At 29.0% G+C, this 18,797-nt stretch overlaps 1 protein-coding gene across 2 annotated transcripts in view; it reads left to right on the top strand.

Annotated features, from left to right (window-relative positions):
- Window positions 1-18,797, top strand: part of nemy (no extended memory) — a 75,694-nt gene that overhangs the window by 35,985 nt on the left and 20,912 nt on the right. Inside the window, exon 1 of one of the 2 annotated variants that reach the window (XM_065511695.1) lies at window positions 2,861-3,166. The exons of the other annotated variant lie outside the window; for it this stretch is intronic. Coding sequence (XP_065367767.1) covers window positions 3,117-3,166 — 50 coding nt within the window. The 5' untranslated portion in view covers window positions 2,861-3,116. Of the gene's footprint in view, window positions 1-2,860; window positions 3,167-18,797 lie in introns of those variants that run through there. 2 annotated transcript variants of the gene reach the window in all.

Raw genomic sequence — 18,797 nt, 5'->3', positions numbered from 1 at the left:
TATAGAAAATGCTGTTATACACAAGATTTTCTATAGAAAATGCTGTTATACACAAGATTTTCTATATAAAATGCTGTTATACACAAGATTTTCTATAGAAAATACTGTTATACACAAGATTTTCTATAGAAAATACTGTTATACACAAGATTTTCTTTAGAAAATACTATTATACACAAGATTTTCTTTAGAAAATACTGTTATACACAAGATTTTCTTTAGAAAATACTGTTATACACAAGATTTTCTATAGAAAATACTGTTATACACAAGATTTTCTTTAGAAAATACTGTTATACACAAGATTTTCTATAGAAAATACTGTTATACACATGATTTTCTATAGAAAATTCTGTTATACACAAGATTTTCTATAGAAAATTCTGTTATACACAAGATTTGCTATAGAAAATTCTGTTATACACAAGATTTGCTATAGAAAATTCTGTTATACACAAGATTTTCTATAGAAAATTCTGTTATACATAAGATTTTCTATAGAAAATACTGTTATACACAAGATATTCTTTAGAAAATACTGTTATACACAAGATATTCTTTAGAAAATACTGTTATACACAAGATTTTCTATAGAAAATTCTGTTATACACAAGATTTTCTATAGAAAATTCTGTTATACACAAGATTTTCTATAGAAAATTCTGTTATACACAAGATTTTCTATAGAAAATTCTGTTATACACAAGATTTTCTATAGAAAATTCTGTTATACACAAGATTTTCTATAGAAAATACTGTTATACACAAGATTTTCTATAGAAAATACTGTTATACACAAGATTTTCTATAGAAAATACTGTTATACACAAAATTATCTGTAGGAAATAAAATTATATTCAACATTTTGTATAGAAAATACTGTTATAAGCAAAATATTTTATAGGAATAATTAATTTTATTTCTGATTTTTATACCCTTCACCTTCGTGAGAAGGGTATATATAGTTTTGTCATTCCGTTTGTAATTACCACAATATAATTTTCCGACCCTATAAAGTATATATATTCTGGATCCTTATAGATAGCGGAGTCGATTAAGCCATGTCCGTCTGTCTGTCTGGTTGGCTGTATGTTCGTCTGCCTGTTCGTCTGTCTGTCAGTCCGTCTGTCTGTTGAAATCAATTTTCTGAAGACCCCAGATATCTTCAGGATCCAAATCTTCAATAATTCTGTCAGACATGCTGACAGCAAAATCGGTCCACAAATGGCTGAGATATGAATAAAAAACCAGGACAACCTCGATTTTTGAACTATTTTTGACTGGATTACTAAGTCAATAATATAGACAATATGGATATCTAATCATAGATATTTCAAAGACCATTGCAACGACGTATATAAGACCATAGTAAGTTGAACCTACAATGGGTCAAAATCGGAAAAAATATTTTTTAATACGAATTTTTTTTCCACCAAAAAAAAATAAAAAACCAAAAAATTTTTTTCCAATTTAAAAAAAGTAAATGTTAGAATTTAAAAAAAAATTTAATTAACAATTTGAAATTTTTTTTTTTCAAAAAATGAAAAAAAAATTATTTTGTTTACCTAAAAATATTTAAAATTTGTATTTTGAAGTATAATTTGGTAAAGGGTATATAAGATTCGTCACAGCCGAATATAGCTCTCTTACTTGTTTAACATAAGAATGAGTATCAAATTACGCAGAGAAAACAGATTCGTGATAGCAACCGAATTTGTGGCCAATTGAATGATTCTACCTTATTGACCGAATTTTACAATCGTGGTAACAAAATTTTAAAATAGGTAACAAAAGTTTGGTTGCTTTAACCGAAATTCTTCTTTGTCAACTGCCTTTCTTTTGATAGATCAAATCTTTGATCCCAACAAATGGAATTTTCTGAAAGTATATATCGTCCTCTTTTTGCAATCGGTCCAGTAGATAAGAAGATTCATTATTTTTACAACTTTTTTCCGATCTAGTCTAATGTGCGTATGTTTATATACTTTTGATAATTATTTTTCAAACATTTGTTAATGAAACTACTTTTCCCCTCAGCCAATAAATACTTAACAATTAACATTTGTGAGAGAGTATGTGGGTAACACAGAAAGTAATCAGCGGTATCATCATCATCATTATTATCGTGATCATTGATCAGTATTGTCTCACAGTATTTTTTTCATGTATCAATTGTTATTGTTACATTGACGCGCCTAAAGTTTTTCTTTCTACATCAGCAACCTCTCATCCCTCCGTCGGTCTGGCGACCAAAACATTGTCTGTCACCTCCTTTGTAACAGCAACCACAATGACTATAGCAGCAGCAGCAGCAATAATAAAAAATGATCAACATGAAATTATTTGCTAGCCTTTCAAACATGCAAGTTCTGAAACAGCACATCTATAAACAAATGTATCTATCTACATGCTAATATGAATTCTATTGTTAATTTGTTATAATTTATTGCTGCTGTAGTTGTTAATATTTTTGTTAGTTAAACCTTACACACACGTTCTCATGTCAAATGAATAAAATTTATTAATTTCTTACATAATAAACATACAAATATTCAAACAATTTTAGTTAAACTACGGGTGGAAAAATTAATTATCATTTAACACAAAAAAAATATCTCTCCAACGGAAATTATTAGTTAAGTGCGTTTAAATTAAAATTAATAAAACAACCAACCAATTCAAATAAAAAAAACGTCAACGAAATTAGAAAAATATTTAAAATTTTATTAAAAAAAATTAAACAAATAATTGTGGAATTTCCTTTTTTTCCTGACAGTGTGTGTTTAAAAATATTTATTTATATATATAAAATTGTTTGTGCTTTTATTTTTAAACGATGCCAAATAATTTTAATTTTAGTTAAATCTTCGTAATCATCATCTTCAAAACATCAGCCACATCAACATCATTAACTTGGTGACGTACATTTATAATTTAAAATTTTCAGTATTTAATTTTGTTTGTTTGTTTTTCATTAAGAGAGAGAGACAGTGTCTAAGCTTTTCACTGTTTTGCCAATTTTTCATAAGTGAAAATCGTGAAAATAACAAAGAAATTTAGAAAAAAAAAATAAAATCAATTTATCACAAATAAATACTATTTGTTGTTTTGTGTAAATGCGCGATCGTCATCTTAACAAAATGCCGCGTGGTAGTTCAGCAACAGCGTAAGTTTTAAAATATGTTTAAATTTTCAATATTTTTTTTCTTTAATACTCATTTATTTAAATATTTTCTTATCAGTTTGTTTTTTAACACTAACAAAAAATACTTATACTTTAAATTTACTTTACATGCTAGTAAAAAAACAATTTCTTAACAAATGTTTTTTTTTTTTTAATTTTACAAAATGCAATGATTTTTTTCACGCTAAATTCATGTCATCATAGTCAATATAAACATTAATGATCATAACATAAGGTATCTTAAATGAATTATAAAATTTGGTATTAATCAAACATGGATTCAATAATTAAAGTTTAAACTGCATTTAACCAATGCAGTTTAAGCTTTAGTTATTGAATCTGTAATGAAAGCAACATCACAAAGATAGCTGATTAGTTTGATCCAAAAGTAAAATTTCTCTCAAAGTAATAATTTCATCTTCAAAAATATTTGTGTATGTAGAAAATTTTGCCATTGTTAATTACATTTATTAAAAATTGTGTAATATATGGGGGATTTGATGTCAAGTGAACCAATTTTTAAAATCGATGTCTTCCGATCGGAATGAAATTTGCACCAAGTTTGGACTTATTAGATAGTAATTCAGACACAATTTTTCAACAAGATCGGTCAAGAACTCTCTGAGTTACAGGGGCCCGTTTTGCAAAAAAAGATCGATTTTGCAAAAAAAAGAAAATCAAAAATTGTATGTCTTGAATTACAAAACATTTATTTTGATAGATATCACACTAAGCGACCAAAAAGGTCTTCAAGCTTTAATTTGAGCAAAAAATAAAAAAGTTTCCATTTTGAAAAAAAAGTTTTTGATTTTGCTAAAAAAGTAAAAAATAATATGTTTTGAGTTACAAAACATTTATTTTGATAAATATCGAACTCGCATCCCACTAAGCGACCAAAGAGATCATCAAGGAAAATAACTAGGCTTTTTTTTTAAGAAAAAAAGGGTCCATTTTGAAAAAAAAGTCAAAAAAGTTTTTGATTTCGGAAAAAAAATATTAAATTTTTTTTTAAATATATTTTTATTTTCGAAAGTTTGGAGAAATAGCTATCTAAACTATTATGACACATTTTGCTAAGAACAATAGGTCTAATTTCATCCTGATCGGAAGACATCGATTTTAAAAGTTGGTTCACTTGACAAGAAATCCCCGACATATTAAAAAAAATTTAAATTACCAAAAACTACGTAATTTTTACCTAATCCTTACAAAATTGAGGACAGTAGAGTAATGTGTCTGTTACTCATACTGCCAGCAGTATGAGTAACAGTCTCCAGTCTCCTGACTGGAGGCTAGAATCTCATCTTCAGATAAGGATCCGATCGTAATATTAATCAAACTCCTTAAAAACTTCCAAGATTAACATTATGAATCCTTACTTAAAATCGAAAAATTGGTTCTAATTGATAATGAACAATAGGGATATACATAATTTATAATCTATTTTAATCAAACTCCTTAAAAACTTATTGAAAGCCTTATACGAATTTAAAAATACTTTGAAATCTTAAGTTCTTCTGTCAACAATTATTACATAAGCTAAGTAAAAAATACGGCCATTTTTACATGTTCAAACTTTGGATGCGTGTAACATAACTGTTAACTGTGATATTTTAAAAAACAATTTCGAACCACCGTAGGCCCGACATATCTAAAAAAAGATGGAACAAATTTAAAAAAAATAAATAAACATAAATAACTCTTGACTTAAAAGTGATAATTTACATATGTATATATATTTTTTGTTGATCTTTTCTAGGACTATTTATATTTTAAATATCAGTTCATTCGGATCATAAATAGATTTTTTTGTGATTTTTTTAAAAAAAATGTGAGACCCAAGGTGGCGTGCAATCTTGCGAATTAAGCGTAAAGAGCTTTATTTACAACTTTGGTATCCACTGAATCCTTTAATTAAAACTTTGACCCATTGTAAAAAAAAATTCCGACCAGGTGGACTATAAGTTTATTCTATAAAAATGATCTACTCAACATGCCCTTTCAGAATTATAGGGTCGCTATTCTGTTCCAAAAATGCTGTTGGACAGTGTAATTTACGGCTGTGCCGAATATTATATACCCTTCACCAAAAAAATTTTTTTTGTTAAAAAAAATTCGAGTTAAAAAATATTTTTCCCGATTTTGACCCATTGTAGGTCCAAATTACTATATCCTTATATACATCGTTGCAATGCACTTTGAAATATCTAGCATTAGATATCCATATTGTCTATATTAATGACTTAGTAATACAGATATAAATCAAAAATAAGTTGTCCCGGTTTTTTCCTTATATCTCAGCCATTTGTGAGCCGATTTTCTGGATTTTAAATATCAACCGAGCCAAGAGAATTCCCGTTATACGGATGTATCAATCATGTTTGTAAGTTATTTAGGGGCTACGGAAATTTGATTTCAACATACAGACGTACAGACAGACAGACAGACAGACGGACATGGCTATATCGACTTCGCTATCTATAACGATCCAGAATATATATACTGAAAAATGTAGAAATTACAAACGGAAATTACAACCTTTGCTATTCATGGTGAAGGGTATAAAAATTGACTTTTTGTAATAGATTTGAATAGAAGAAATATTGAATCATTCAATACACTTTTAAAGCTACCCATTATAAAAGTAATGGGATTGAAAAAGAAAATTGTAATGATTTAATTAGGAATTAATTCTGAAAGAAATGAATTCAGTACATTAAGAAAATTTTAAAAATTAATTGAATAATAAAAAAATGAGAATTTTTATTCGATTAAAATAAAACTCGAATAATTGACAAACCTATTTGGAATCATAAATATATGTTCATGAGTAATAAAAGAATCCACAATAATTAAATACAGCAAATACTTTTAGTTAAAAAAAAAAATAATTTACCCCCATTTTCTCAATCTCTGGTTATTATTTATCGTGATGATAAACTGACAGTTCTCATTAAAAAAATAAAATGTTAATTGGAGGTTTATCGTTACGAAAAACTGGGGGTTAATATTTTTTTTTAATTTATTAGTGAAACAAATTTTATGCCAATAAAATTTTTTGATGAAAAAATAACTCGGGTTAAAAAATATTTTTCCCGATTTTCGTTGCAAAGGTCTTTGAAATATCTATCATTAGATATCCATATTGTCTATAATAATGACTTAGTAATCCAGATATAGATGAAAAATAGGTAAAAAATTAAGGTTGTCCTGTTTTTTTCCTTATATCTCACCCATTTGTGGGCCGATTTTCTACATTTTAAATATCAACCGAGCCGGGTCTATAGCGGATATATTGATTTATGAATCATGTATATACGATATTTGGGGGCTACGGAAAGTTTCAACATACATACAGACATGGCTGGTAATTGTTCTTGGTTCTACTTAATGTAACATATTGATTTTTCCAAATTAAAAGACCTAGAAACATGAAATTCGAGGGAAATTCTTGGTACTTTTTGTCTTTATCTGGTGGTATTTTTGAGCTATGTAAGTATTATTATGGAATTCATAGTTAAATGTAGGCCTAATTTTGCAAAATGAAACGATAAATGTTTAAAAAACAAGAAAGAGGGCTATATTAGGCTGTGCCGAATCTTACCCTTCACCAAATTATACTTCAAAATACAAATTTTAAATATTTTTAAGTAAACAAAAAAAATTTTTTTTTCCAAAGTTGTTTTTTTATTTTTTTGAAAAAAATTTTTTTTCGAATTGTTATTTAATTTTTTTAAATTTTAAAAAAAAAAATTTATTTTTTGGTGCAAAAAAAATTCGGGTTAAAAAATATTTTGTCCGATTTTGAACCATTGTAGGTCCATTAGTCTTATATACGTCGTTGCAAAGGTCTTTGAAATATCTATCATTAGATATCCATATTGTCTATATTAATGACTTAATAATCCAAATATAGGTCAAAAATCGAGGTTGTCCTGGTTTTTTCCTCATATCTCAACCATTTGTGGACCGATTTTGTTGATTTTAAATAGGAAACTTCTCGAAAGCTGTCAGTCTGACAGAATTATTGAAGATTTGGATCCCGAAGATATCTGGGGTCTTCAGAAAATTGATTTCAACAGACAGACAGACGAACATATCTTAATCGACTCCGCTATCTATAAGGATCCAGAATATTCATATATACTTTATGGGGTTGAAAAATTATATTGGTAATTGTTTGAAAAAAATTAAAATTTTTTTTTTTTTTACTTTATCATTTATTAGTTTAAAACCAAAGCCTATATAACTTTCCCAAAACAAACAAATTTCATATAACTTTCTTAAGAGTTTAAGTCTTAAATTTAGCAACAGACCATTAACATAAAGTTTCTTCACTCAATGTAATAAATAAAAATACTCATTTAAGCCTAAGGGTCTTAAATATTACTTTCATTTTCGTTTAAGGGTTAATGTAAATTTAAAACACCATTTACCAAAAGCATAACACTATACAACATTTTTCAGTTCATTGCTTTGGGACTCAATTCTGACAATTGCACGTGAAAGTAGCCCCAAAAATAAGAACTTCTGCATCATTAGTTTTGTCAAGTTGGCTGCCGTATTAATTTAATGGCCATACGAATTTTTTTTCCTCAAGGTGGATTTTTATCACTTTTTCTATATTTTAGCACGGTTATATCTCGTATACCGTACGGAATATCTCTTTTGTGGCTGAAGCAAAGTTGTAGATATTGAAAAGTAGAAAAAAAGTACGGAAGATATCTACCAGAAAAAAGTGCATCCAGTGCCTTAAAAATCGCAAAAATGCCCATTTTTTTAAATTTTTTTACCAATATTTCACCTTTTTTGCTCAATAACTGGATTACAAATCCAATTATGGACTGATCACCATGAAATTAGGTCGTGTGATTTGTGTCTATATAAAAGTTATTTATCATGAATTTTGTATGTATACCATAATTTTTAACAGATTTATTCACTTTAAAGTGATTTTCGGAAGCTGGTCTTATATGGGAGCTATGAATAATTATGGACCGATCATAATAAAATTTTTTGACATGAATTTTGTATATATAAAACTTATTTGGAGCGAAATTTGTGTATATACATATATAAATTAAACATTTATGACCGATAAAGTCCAATTTCGGGAGGACATTTGTATGAGGGCTAGGTGAAATAATGAACCGATTTCAGCCAATTTCAACAGTTTTCGTCCTTGGGCCGAACAAATTATATGTACCGAATTTGTATATGATTGGTCCATAATTAGTCATAGCTCACATATAAGACACGCTTCCGAAAATCACTTTTAAGTGCATAAATCTGTAAAAAATTATGGTATACATACAAAATTCATGATAAATAACTTTTATATAGACACAAATCACACGACCTAATTTCATGGTGTTCGGTCCATAATTGGATTTGTAATCCAGTTATTGAGCAAAAAAGGTGAAAAATTGGTTAAAAAAATTAAAAATTGGGCATTTTGGCGAGTTTTAAGGCACTGGATGCATCTTTTTCGGCTAGGTATGTTCCGTACTTTTTTTCTACTATTCAATATCTACAACTTTGCTTCAGCCACAAAAGAGATATTTCGTACGGTATACGAGATATAACCGTGCTAAAATATAGAAAAAGTGATAAAAATCCACCTTGAGGAAAAAAAATTCGTATGGCCATTAAATTAATACGGCAGCCAACTTGACAAAACTAATGATGCAGAACTTCTTATTTTTGGGGCTACTTTCACGTGCAATTGTCAGAATTGAGTCCCAAAATCATGTGTTGTACTGTGTAATTTATCTTTGAACATTACAAACTTTAAGGTCCAATGGATTTCAAAAGAATTATGGGAAATAAATACAAGTTTTTTTTTAAATACAAATTTCATCGAAATTATATAGCAAAACATATGTATGTGTGTGTTTATGAATGTATGTGAATATAAATCAGGTGTAACTGCAACTTGCGACTCGCCTCTTCTTGTTTTAAAACTGAACAACAACAAAAAAATCTATATAATAATTTCAAAAGATATCTAAACTAAACACTCAAACAAACCAAACATTTCAATATGTACGAGTATTAAGTACAAATGTTTATGTTCAACCACTTTTTATGGAAACATTAAACAGATTTTTTTTATATTTTTAATTTTGGATACATTCATTATGCTGTAAAGCATTGAGAAATATTGCTGCTCAAGCAACCAACATCTACCTAGTCGTATGCAACGCATCTTGATTGAACGTTTGTGGCATGAAGTTTCTCCTTTTGGGCAGCAAAACTCTATAGAAAAAATTTCTCCGAAGATGTCTTTTTAGTAACTACTTAAATGCAAAAAAAAAAACATAAACAAAAACATAACAACAACTGTAATAATAATAACAACAAATAATGCAAGAAACCCGTTGAAGTAAGTATTTTTTTTTGCGACTGACTGCTAAAAGGGGCGGAGGGGCAACTGGAAAAAATTAAATAAAAATACAGATGGACAAATGCAACTTGACAAGATTGAATCTTTCTTTTCAAACAAAATTGCTGATAAAGTAGAAGAAAACAAAACAAAAAAAAACTAAATATCAACAATCTTAAATACAACTGGACCTACAACAGACTTGAAAAATATAAGAAATTGTAATGTTTTTTTCTTTTACACAACAAATTATTGTTTGTCATGTAATTGTTGTTACAACTCCTCCGGTTTTTTTTTTCTTCAAACAGACATTTCTTTCATTGAGAAATTTCAGTTTAGAAATAAATAATGTTTGAATTTGTTGTTCATATTTGTTCCATCATCATCTTGAGTAAAGTCTTAAAACTTGTAGTCTTTAAAATAGGGTGGTCCAAAATACAAATATCTTTTGAACGAACCACCCATTGTAAACATAACAACTTCTTTCTGCCAGTAAAATACTAAATAAAAAACTTCAGTACGGCACATTTTTCACCCTGAATCCGCTCCTGCTTGTAACAACTATTTTTAGATATTTGCATCATATATTTAAACATATTCAACACTTTTTACTTATTTCATTATGAATTTCTATAATAGGATTACATATTTTTTTATTTTAGTTTTCACGCCCTTTTAAGAAATCGCACCTTTATATGTAAATCTTAAATATACACTGTTTTTTCAATTAATAATCCAATTGCGTTAAAATGACTTGTACGTGTTTTTTGAACAGATTCTAAAAAATAATAAAAATAAACGTATTTTAATTTGTATTCCATGCTAGACTCATTATGATGGAAAATAATTAACTATAATTCGAATGTACCATTTTATAGACGAATTAATTGACTAAACGTAGGAATGAAGTAATTGTAACTGGTTGAAATCGTTAAAATTTTTCACCTAGAAATACATAAAAATGTCCTCCCGAAATTGTACTTTTTTGATATAAATGTTTGATTTATACAAATATCCAGACAAATAAGTTTTATATAAAAACAAGTAAGAGAGCTATATTCGGCAGTGCCGAATCACCAAATTATACTTAAAAATATTTTTATTTAAACAAAATAAATTTTTTTTAATTTTTTTCCAAATTGTTTTTTAAAAAAAGTTTTTCCCAAATTTTATTTTGTTAAATTTTTTTAATTTTTAAAATTTTTTTTTTCAAAAAAAAAAAATTCGGGTTAAAAAATATTTTTCCCGATTTTGACCAATTGTAGGTCCAACTTACTATATACGTCGTTGCACAGGACTTTGAAATATCTATCAGTAGATATCCATATTGTCTATATTAATGATTTAGTAATCCAGATATGGATCAAAAATAGGTCAAAAATCCAGGTTGTCCTGGTTTTTTCCTTATATCTCAGCCATTTGTGGACAGATTTTCTCGATTTTAAATAGCAACCGAGCCGGAAGAATTTCGAAGATATGGATGTATGAATCGTGAATGTAAGTTATTTGGGGGCTTCGGAAAGTTGATTTCAACACACAGACGGACAGACGGACATGGCTATATCGACTCCGCTATCTATAACGATTTGTGGGGTCGCAGATGAAAAATGTAGAAATTACAAATGGAATGACAAACTTATATATACCCTTTCCACTCATGGCGAAGGGTATAACAAGTAAGAGAACTATATTCGGCTATGCCGAATCTTTATACTCTTCATCAAATTATACATAAAAATATTTTTATTTTCAAAATTGTTTTTTAATTTTTTTTCAAAAAAGTTTTTTCCACTTTTTTTTCAAAAAGAATTTATGAAAAAAAAATTTTTTGATGAAAAAAAAATTTCGGGTTATAAAATATTTTTCCCGATTTTGACTCACTGTAGGTCCAACTTACTATAGACTTATATTCATCGTTACAATAGACTTTGAAATATCTATCATTAGATATCCATATTCTTTATATTAATGACTTAGTAATCCAGATATAGATAAAAAATAGGGCAAAAATCGAGGTTGTCCCGGTTTCTTTCGTTATATCTTGCCAATTTTGTCAATTTTAAATAGCAACCGAGCCGGAAGAATTCCCGATATATTGATGTATGAATCATGTATGTAAATTATTTGGAGGCTACGGAAAGTTGATTTCAACATACAGACGGACAGACGGACATGGCTATATCGTCTTCGCTATCTATAGCGATCCAGAATATATATACTTTGTGGGGTCGCAAATGAAAAATGTAGAAATTACAAACGGAATGACAAACTTATATATACCCTTGCCACTCATGGCGAAGGGTATAATAAATCACATTTAAACTTATTTTGCGAATCAATCCATAATTGACCATACAAGGACCACTTCCGAAAATCACTATATCGAGCATAAATCTCATAAAGCTTTTCGTATCCGCATAAAATTCAACAGCAATAAGTTTCATATTGAAATAATTCTCGCGACCTAATTTGATGACGATCGGTCCACAATTGGTCATAGCTCTCATATAAGGCCCAGTTCCGACAATGGAATTCAAATAAAATTGAACAAAAATTAGTTTCTTATAGAAAGAAAACACGCGACTTAATTTCATGGCGATCGGTCCATAATTGGTCATTGACCGGAAGGAAGGCTTCTGAAATTACTCATCAAAAAAATATTGAAATTTTAAAAGAAAAAATTATTTGCTTATATACTCAGGCTTATACTTTCTTACTTGTTATACCCTTCACCATGAGTGGCAAATATATTAGTTTGTCATTCCGTTTGTAATTTTTACATTTTTCATTTGCGGCCCCACAAAGTATATATGGGGGATTTCACGTCAAGTGAACCAACTTTTAAAATCGATGTCTTCCGATCGGGATGAAATAGTAGTAAGGATCGTAATTTAGACACAATTTTTCAACAAGATCGGTCAAGAACTCTCTATCAAAATAAATATTTTGTAACTCACACAGAAAATATTTGTACTATTTTTTCTTCAAACAATACTTTATTTGAATTTCAATCTAAATTTAATATATTTGATTTTTTTCTGTGCAAGACATAAAATTTTTGTGTTTATTTTGATACTATTCCACTCGCATCCCAATAAAAAGCCCCATTTTGGAAAAAATTTCGATTTTGTAAAAAAAAAATTGTATTGTATATCTTGAGTTACAAAACATTTATTTTGCTGTATATCCCACTCGCATCCCACTTAAAGGAATAGACCCATGCTTTCTTTTGAGCAAAAAAAAAAATTAAAAAAGGGCCCATTTTAAAAAAAGTTAAATTTTGCAAAAAAAAAAGTCAAAAATACCACTCGCATCCCACTAAGCGACTAAATAGGTCTTCAAGGAAAATACCTGAGCTTTCTTTTGAGCAAAAAAAAAAAATTACAAAAAAAGTAAAAAATTGTATGTTTTGAGTTACAAAACATTTTTTTTGATAGATATCACACTCGGATCCCACTAAGCGACCAAATAGGTCCTCAAGGAAAATATCTAAGCTTTATTTTAAGAAAAAAAATGCCCATTTTGAAAAAAAATTTTGATTTCGGAAAAAAATATTAAAAATTTTATATTTTTTTTTAAATATTTTTTTCGAAAGATTGAAGAAATAGCTAAAATGTCAAATTTTGACCCCCTCAAACTCCGAGAGTACTTGACCGATCTTGTTGAAAAATTGTGTCTGAATTACTATCCAATAGGTCTAACCTTGGTGCATCCCGATCGGAAGACATCGATTTTAAAAGTTGGTTCACTTGACGTGAAATCCCCCATATGTATATTCTGAATCGTTATAGATAGCGAAGTCTATATAGCAGGGAAAGGCAACCTATACTATTGCATTTTACGATTGTATTAGTTATACACTCTCTCCGCTCTCACCACGAATCGGTGTTGCCAGTAAACTTTCGTTTCTTTTTCCCAATTAAAAATGTAAAATCTCATATTGTTCATCATACATCTTTAAATGTTGGGACATTTTTTTTTTCACTGGCAACGCTGATTCTTAAATTGTGCGATAAAGAAACGATACACAACATATCGGGAATTCTTCCGGATCGGTAGCTATTTAAAATCGACACAATCGGCCCGGCTTAGATAAAAGGAAAACAGCAGGACAACCTCGATTTTTTTTACCTAATTTTGATCTATATCTGGATTACTAAGTCATAAACAATATGGATATCCAATAACAGATATTTCAAAGAACTTAGCGACTGCATATATAAGGACAAAGTAAGTCGGACCTACAATTGGTCAAATTCGGGAATTTTTTTTTACCAAAAATGTTTTTTTTGTTATATATTTTTTTCTCAAATAAATTAAAAAAAATTTTAAAAAATTAAAAAAAAACTTATTTTTTTAAATTTTTTGCCTTAAAATTTTTTTTCGCTAATAAATTATTTTTTTTTTAAATTTTGTTTACTTAACAAAAATTTAAAATTTTTATTATAAAGCATAATTTGGTGAAGGTATTTGAAATTCGGCACAACCGAATATAGCTCTCTTACTTGTTTAATTCCGTTTTGCACAAATTAGTTCTAAGTACTCTGAAATTATACTGTAAAGTATGGCGAAAATCAGGCAACATTTGTCCCTATTCCCCATAGAAGGTCTTTCCCCTCAGTAAATGACTTAATCATTCATAATTGTCTTATAATAATTAATAAGTTTTATATGAACCAAAATTTTTCTACAAACTTTTGTGAGGATCGACTCTACCCTACCCCGTATATAACCCCTACATCAGAAAAATATTTTATTGTCATATATTGATGGTGGGATTCGGCACAGCCGAACGAACTAACACTGTTTTGAAAATATACAACCAGATAGTTTATATTTCTCTTATTTAATTTGGGTCAAACCTCATTTCTGCCAGTGTAAGTTCGCAGACAATTAAAAAATAGTCTAATTAAAAGGTACATTATTAGTTAAGCTTAATTTGTAGACATTTACTTAATTGTCTGGTTTTAATACTAATTTATTTAAGTTTAACTTTAAGTGACAAATGCTTGAACAACAGAAAACCTAAAAAAAGTGAGCAACTATAACAAACTACACATCACATGTAGTACTAACTAACTATTCAAATAAAACTCACTAACTAAATAAGTAAATTTCTAATAAGTTCTAAGTTAGTATTTTTTTTTTTTCAAATAAATGTTTATGCAAAAAGATATGTACCTCCTTCACAAAACGTCTAGTTTTCCCAGTTCTAATCATTCATTGTTCGTTCGTTCGTTGGCTGGTTTTGTATCTTGTTTGTTTCCATTCTTTATAAACTTGTCGTCAGAGTTAATTTACAATCATCAAAATGTAAATAAAATTGAAAATTAAATTCAATGAATAAATTGCAAACTTAAACGACTAAAATAAACAAACAAAAAAATAAAAAATCAGAAAATTGTGATAAAAACGCAAAGAGAACTTATTTGTATCTACGAGTTTTGTGCTTAAACGCAACACTCACTTGAGATACTTGGAACACAGACACCATTTAATATCGAAACGAAAACATTTTATTCACAGCCAACAAACTGAACTACAAGAGTGTAGCAAATAAAAATCAGCAAAATTATACAAATGTAACGTACGAACATAAATGTATGTATCTACATATTTACTAACTAACAGTGTAATACAATTCATTGTATAGTGAATTTGATTTCTATCTTTAAGATACTATAATTTGCTAGATATTTCATTTGTTGCGTTATTGTTTTCCCCTCCTATGCCTCTTAGCAATTTACACACATTGTGGATAAAAAAATAAAATAAAACAAAAAATGTGGCACGCAATTGTATGCTTAGATGGAGCAACAGCTACAGCAGCTCCTACACTCATGTATCTACTACGAGTACACAGAATTTACTTCATTATATTCAGCTTCAGAATGTCTAGCAGACAAATAAAAAAAAAAAATCAAATGAAATTATTGAGTTTGTTTATTTGAATTTTAACTGATATTTAACAAGTACGAATGCAATTGTACCAAAGAACGCATGTATAGATAAAATTTTTTATTTTTTTGGTATTTTCTTTTGTTTGCCTCATGAAATTGCCTTGTGCGGCATGTGTTTGTTGCACGCATAAACCAACAATCAATTATGCATCAAGTCGTTTATTTAAAATATTTTTTATTCATAAAAACATGCAATTTTAATAATTGATGCAGAAGAGTGAATTGCAGACATTTTACATTTTGTGATCAATTTAACTTATGATCGTTATAAATTCAAATGACCACGCCCATTTCATCTCACCCAAATGCTACAAAGTAGTAGATATTATTAAAAATATTATTTAATATTTTATGATAAACAGATGGTTAATCTTCGTAATCGAAAATTATCCAAATTAAGTGTTTAAGAATCGCATATGCACAACTTACTCTATCCTTGAAATATGAGGGCTCTAGACTAAAAAATTAGAATCAAATCGGATACTGAGTCAAATAGAACAATGTTAATCCATGCCTTTGCGACTCTGAAATTTGGAAATTTAGTTTTTTTTTTCTTGTCATTTTTTTTTTATAAATTTGTATACCCACCATTTGTCATTCCGTTTGTAACACATCGAAATATTTATCGTAGACCCACAAAAGTATATATGTATATTTAAGTCCTTATGAAATTCTAAGACGATTTAGCTAGGTCCGTCCATCTGTTTGTCTGTTGAAAACACGATAAGGCCCAAAGGTTTATTTGGTATTGAAAATGGGAAATATCGGACCATGATTTCATGTAGCCCCAATACAAATGTCCCAAAAATTTTATTATTTTTTTTACATTTTTTTTTTAAATTTTTAAAAAATTTTGTTTTAAATTTATTAATAAAAAAAAAATTACCAAAAAAAATTTTTTTTGGTGAAATAAAAAAATTCGGATTAAGAGATGGACAGACGGACATGCCTAAATCTATAACGATCCAGACAATCTACATATATTCTTTATGCTGTCGCAAATGAAACAAGTAAGAAAGTATGGTCGGTCAAGCCCGACCATATAATACCCTACACTAAGTAAAAGAGCAACCACAAAAAAAAAGAGCAAAAATTTCAATAATTTATATTTTTGAGTGAATTTTCGGAAGTGGTCCTTATATGGGGGCTATGACCAATCATGGACCGATCACCATGAAATTAGGTCGTGTGATTTGTGTCTATAAGAAAGTTTACTATGTTGAATTTTGTGAGTATACCAACATTTTTAAGCGATTTATGCACGTTAAAGTGATTTTCGGAAGCGGGTCTATATGGGAGCTATGACTAATTATGGACCGATCGTAACAAAATTTGGTGACATGAATTTTGTATATATAAAACTTATTTGGAGCGCAATTTGTGAAGATACATATATAAATTAAACATTTATGACCGATAAAGTTTAATTTCGGAAGGACATTTGTATGGGGGCTAGGTGAAATAATGGACCGATTTCAGCCAGTTTCAATAGACTTGGTCCTCGGACCGAAAAAATAATATGTACCAAATTTGATCGAAATATTTTAAAAATTGCGACCTGTACTCTGCGCACAAGGTTTACATGGACAGCCAGCCAGCCGACCAGACGGACGGACGGACATCTTTTAATCGACTCAGAAAGTGATTCTAAGCCGATCTTTAAGGTGGGTGTTAGACTAATATTTTTGGGCGTTACAAACATCTGCACAAACGCATAATACCCTCCCCTCTATGGTGGTGTAGGGTATAAAAATGTGGAAATTACAAACGGAATGACAAACTTATATATACCCTTACCACTCATGGTGAAGGTGTCATATTTATTTAAGAGATCGACGTTGGCCAGGCCATCACCGTCAACGGCGAGCGCTATATGCCAAAGATTACCATCTTATTTTGTGCTGAATTGATTTCAACAGAACGGCGCTACATGCCACACGTACAAATAAGCTACAAAACACAGCCATCATATATGAACCCATTAACCCATATCATCCCTAATTCAAAATTACTGTTTAAAGCAATACATACTTATTACGAATATATCTATCTATATATATATAAAATACAAAAAATGTTTCTACATATGTCCGTTATAGACTCTGAGACCATCCAACCGATTAGCTCGAAACTGGTATCGTTGGAAAGGAAATTTTCTGAATATGGGTTTGGACACCTAAAATACTACATTGGGTCCATTCGGTGATTTCGTAAAGAAGATTTTCGAATTTTCTCATACAAACATTTTTCATCTATATATATAAAAATGGATGTATGTTCCTAATGAACTCAAAAACGGCTGGATCGATTTTAATCAAATTTTCAGTGAATCTTCAGAATAGCCCAGCGAGTAACACTGTACAGTGAGATTTTACATATACGGTTTGTGTTCGGAGGGGCCTGTAAAAATCCAATTTTTACATTATACCGCTAATGCCATATATTTCATAAAAATGGATGTGTGTATGTATGATCCGTATGGACTCAAAAATTGTTGTACCGATTTTGATAAAATTTTCACGGAATCTTCAGAAAAGCCTTTTGGGTAACAGTGTATAGTCAGATTTTTGATTTTCGGTCTGTGATAAACAATTCTGTTTACTCTTGCATATTAGGTGCATGAATAAGAAATATCCATATGAAATCTACTTTTAATCAAAAATTATGATGTTAACAAGCCTGGTGACCAAATAAAATTGAAAGTGTCTGGCGAAACAATAAAATACAAATCGATTGACACAGTAATGAACGAAGAACAAGTCGTCAATTATCCTACTTAATTTTTGAATTCATTGGAACCAGCCGAAATGCCACCACATACATGCATTAACATTGAAGGTTAGATTACCGACTTTTTCCGACACTGTATATTAAAATCGAGATCAAGATGCAATATAAAACAGATGTTTTCTAAAGGCCAGCAACGCGGACCGGGTTCAGTTAGTTTATTTATATTATTTTAATGAATAAAACTTTTTTCTTCTTATTTCTAGGCGTTTTAATATTTAAAAAAAACCGGTTAACCGGTTATTATAAAAAAACCGATATCGTTTTATTTAAATCGCAATTTTTCGAAGAAACCGAAAACCGGTTTCTAAAAAATGTCGAAGAATCGATCACCCTAATGGGTATGTATTTGAAATTGGAATTTTTTTCAACAATGAAACTTCAAATAAAACGATTTTTCTCGAATTTTCGGCATTTGATTTTTAGATGATGAAGAACAATAAGAGAGCACCGAAAAGTGCAAAACGTACTTTTTATACCC

This window comes from Calliphora vicina, chromosome 5 (assembly GCF_958450345.1).
Source record: "Calliphora vicina chromosome 5, idCalVici1.1, whole genome shotgun sequence".
NCBI classification, from domain to species: domain Eukaryota; kingdom Metazoa; phylum Arthropoda; class Insecta; order Diptera; family Calliphoridae; genus Calliphora; species Calliphora vicina.
The sequence above is the reverse complement of the archived record's forward strand: the minus strand, read 5'-3'. Positions and strand labels throughout refer to the sequence as shown.